Here is a 4,204-nt window from a genome sequence, read left to right as displayed (position 1 = left end):
GTTTTTTCATGTTATGACCCTCTCTTGAACAGGTTCATAAATTGTATTGTTAATTGTATTATTATTGTTATACATTTTTGTTGTTAATAATTTAGTTTTGGAAAAAGTCAGAGCTGTGCACTGCGGGAGTCTGAGAAAATAAACAGAAATGTTTAATAGCAAATTGCTTCAAACAGGATCATTAACTCAGAGTTCTGCATGAAACTGCTTTAGAGAAATGTTAATGGTGAGCATGAAATAAATTTCATTTTATTCACTTTGCACTTGCAAGTTTTGAATGTTGCTTTAAACTTTAGAATAGCATTTACAGAACACATCCCAGCTGTCAATCACGCTCACCTGAGCCAATCGGCGCAGCAGCAGCTCGGCGGAGGGGCGGGTCCAGTCCAGGAATATTTCCGGCACTAGAGTGATGGTCATCTCCAGGACCCGTAACAGACTGACAGAGAGGTCAAAACAGGTCGCGCACACCTTTAACTGCCGCGTGTCCACGAAATTCCTCTCAGGCCGCTCAGCTGCCTGCTGGATCTGACAGGAAATAAATGAAGACATGAAGAGACACAATAAGAAGACACAGGGAGGTCAAAAGAGATATTATGAGACTACTCCGATGGGTCCAATGTTCCCTCTATTTTGCTGAGCAAAACTTTTCTCTATTGGGCAGAGATTTCAGCCACCTGAGTAAAAACATTCTTTATACAAGTACCTGTACAGCACACACACAAAAAAAGTGTGAAACTTTTAACTTAAATGTGCTATTTATATTTGATTTGACACTTGATGTAACTAAATGATGCACATTTTAAGTTATCTGAGACAACATTTTTTTGTTACCAAGAAAAACTATTAAACATTTTTTTTTTTTATCTCAAGCAGAAGTTTAATTTATTAAAATAAAATAAAATAAATATATGAAAAAATGAAGCAGATATTACTCATGAATTTTCTTTTTGAGGTCAGTTATTTATTAGGTTTATGATAAAATACATAAAAACAAACTGAAGCATTTAAACTGATAGAACAGAATAGAATAGAATTGATTTTAATAGAATAGAACACAAAGTGAAGCATTTAAACTGAGATCTGTAAGATAAATATTTTCAAAAAACATGAACGTGAATTCTTATATAGTTATCCAAGCATCCCTATAGTAGAGTTTTCACACCACTACACCTGTGTGTAACTGTTAATGTCTCTGAGTTTTGTCACTGTTCTGTGCCCATCATCTGCTATTTCCACCACTTAATCAAGCCACTCTTCTTTAAAACATGATGACGTTTTATTTCACATGTCATTGCATTAGCTCTCGTGTTGAGCTATTTCATCCGCAACCATTAATAAAAAACATGAACGTGAATTCTTATATAGTTATCCAAGCATCCCTATAGTAGAGTTTTCACACCACTACACCTGTGTGTAACTGTTAATGTCTCTGAGTTTTGTCACTGTTCTGTGCCCATCATCTGCTATTTCCACCACTTAATCAAGCCACTCTTCTTTAAAACATGATGACGTTTTATTTCACATGTCATTGCAAATTGCATTTGCATTTGCGTTAGCTCTCGTGTTGAGCTATTTCATCCGCAACCATTAATGTATTCGACTCATTTGGTGCACATCATTCTCTTTCTATGAAACATGTAAACCACATTCACCGGTTCTAACTCTATAGCGACACCAACTCTATAGTGGTTTGCCCGAGAATTGCAATTATTTCGTATTTACTAGCTTTCCCAACTCATTTTTGCGACTGTATGCATTGTTGCACAGAATGAGGTAAAATAAGACCCAATGACAGTCAACTTATTAAAGTTCATATTAGAGGAACAGCAATACATTGAGGATAAGACCATAGGCTTTTAATTTAGCAAAGGACCCAGAATACCCCAGCAACCAGCCTGCAACACCCAATCAACCCCCTGCAACCACATAGCAGCAGTCCAGCAACCCCTGCAACCACCCAACTACCACATAGCAACACCCCAGCAACCAGCCTGCAATCACCCAGCAACCACCCAGCAACCCTCCAACAAACACAAAGCAACACCCCATCAACCCACCCACAACCATGCAGCAACCACATAGTAACACCACTGCAAACCCATAGCAACACCCCAGCAACCCCCTGTAACAACCCAACAACCACATAGCAACACCCTAGAAACACCTCACAACCACATAGCAACACCCCAGCAACCAGCTTGCAATCACATAGCTACCCCCAAACAAATCATCCTTCAACCACCCTGCAACCACATAGCAACAACCCAACAACCACATAGCAACACCCTGCAACCACAAAGCAACACCCCTGCAACTACATAGCAACACCCTGCAGCCACATAGCAACACCCCAGCAACCAGCTTGCAATCACATAGCTACCCCCAAACAAATCATCCTTCAACCACCCTGCAACCACATAGCAACAACCCAACAACCACATAGCAACACCCTGCAACCACAAAGCAACACCCCTGCAACTACATAGCAACACCCTGCAGCCACATAGCAACACCCCAGCAACCAGCTTGCAATTACATAGCAATTCTCAAGCAAACCCCCTGCAATCACATAGTAACACCTCAGCAACCACCCTGCAACCACATAGCAACACCCCAGCAACCACCCTGCAGCCACATAGCAACACCCCAGCAACCACCTTGCAACCACATAGCAGCACACCAGAAACCACCCTGCAATCCACCCAGAACACCCTAATAACTGCCTGGGAAAGTGCTAAATAGCAATTGCATAGCAAGGCCTTGCAAACCACCCTCATCCACCTAGTGTTGTGTTGGTGGGTTTTTCCATAAGCACCAACATCGCACCATTAATTTCTTTAGGCATAAAACATTTGTATTTAGTGCACTTATGTTTAAAGTCTTGATGCTTAGACATTCTCATCAATCTTTCCTGCATCTACCCTTCATTTCAATTTAGCGCTAACTGAAACTGAGGTCGTAAACACATCACAAACTCCCCTGGAGACCGCTGCCTCCTAATTCTAGGAGCATCGCAGATGAAAGACGCTTCTAAGAGCCAGCCAAACCTCCAGACAAACATAGCATACGAATCAAAGTCCAATCTGCAATAAGCAGAATTTCAGCACTTCGGCTCTCCTGAAAGACATCGATTTAAGAGTAGAGAAAGCCTGGTGAGAAAGTGCTTTTACATTTGAGGTTTAATTCTCCGCCATTGTAGATCAGGGAGGTTTTGCTTTCGTCTGTATCTTCCCCTGAGACTCTAAAGCCTGTGTTTAGTAATGACCCTACCACAGGAGGGGCAGGCACGCTGCTCTTCCCAAAAGGTTGTTTCCATGGTGTCCAAATTGTCAAATTAGTGTGCAGTTGAATGAAGTTGTTAATGTGGTGAATTGGTAAACTACATTTGCATTTCCTGAAGGAAATACCAGTGCTTGCAAGGCAACAAAAAAATAGTGTTATGTTTGGCTTCAGCCTTTGGTTATTCATAAATTAAATGCAAACGGTGTCGTTTTTTGCACTACGAACATGAATGATACTTAAAATCATGTGGCTTACGGAAGAAAGGCATACTATCACTTTAAAGTTTACTTAATAGCAATTGCCTAACAACACCCTAGTATCCATCTAATAAACTGAAGCAACCACCTAATGACACTCTAACAAGCATTAAACATCTTAGAAACTGCACCGCCAATCAACACACCAACAGCCAATCAGAACACCTTAGCACTGCCCAGCAACACTCTAGAATCACCCTGGAACACCATCTATAAAGTCCTAACAACCACTTAGCCACCCAGAATATCCAAAAAAAATGCCTAACAACACCCTAGCAAACACTCGAAACACATTAGCAGCACACTAGCATTGTGGCGTTGATGTTTGCATGGGAAAGCTCCACTCCCATTTTCTTCAAAAGTTGCAGAAGTCTTGTTGTTAGGCACTTCTTATTGACACAATCAAACCCAAAAAAATCTAATGAATATTTCAAAGGCTAACTTAAGTAACTTGAACTACGCAAAGATTCATTTTACACTGAAAATGCATGATGGTAGGCTAATTCAGTTCAAATATCAAGCGGCAGTCATAAGCACATTGTCATTATGAATCATTTACAGGCTCTGATTGAGTCAAGTCCGGCTCACAGTGTGGGATTTTGGCCAAGATTTGGTCGTCTGAGGCAAATTTAGAAAATCCTAAAAGATTCCTATAATCCTAG

At 40.6% G+C, this 4,204-nt stretch overlaps 1 protein-coding gene across 1 annotated transcript in view; it reads right to left on the bottom strand.

Moving 5' to 3' along the window:
• LOC107562414 (E3 ubiquitin-protein ligase RNF123-like) overlaps window positions 1-4,204 on the bottom strand; it is a 95,171-nt gene that overhangs the window by 89,530 nt on the left and 1,437 nt on the right. The window contains exon 2 of the mRNA XM_016247046.1: window positions 340-528. Within this exon, the coding sequence (XP_016102532.1) occupies window positions 340-528 (189 nt within the window). The remainder of the gene's footprint in view (window positions 1-339; window positions 529-4,204) is intronic.

Source organism: Sinocyclocheilus grahami, unplaced genomic scaffold (assembly GCF_001515645.1).
Source record: "Sinocyclocheilus grahami isolate Dianchi unplaced genomic scaffold, SAMN03320097.WGS_v1.1 scaffold822.1, whole genome shotgun sequence".
Taxonomy (NCBI): domain Eukaryota; kingdom Metazoa; phylum Chordata; class Actinopteri; order Cypriniformes; family Cyprinidae; genus Sinocyclocheilus; species Sinocyclocheilus grahami.
Note: the sequence above shows the minus strand (reverse complement) of the source record. Positions and strands in the feature narration are given on the sequence as shown.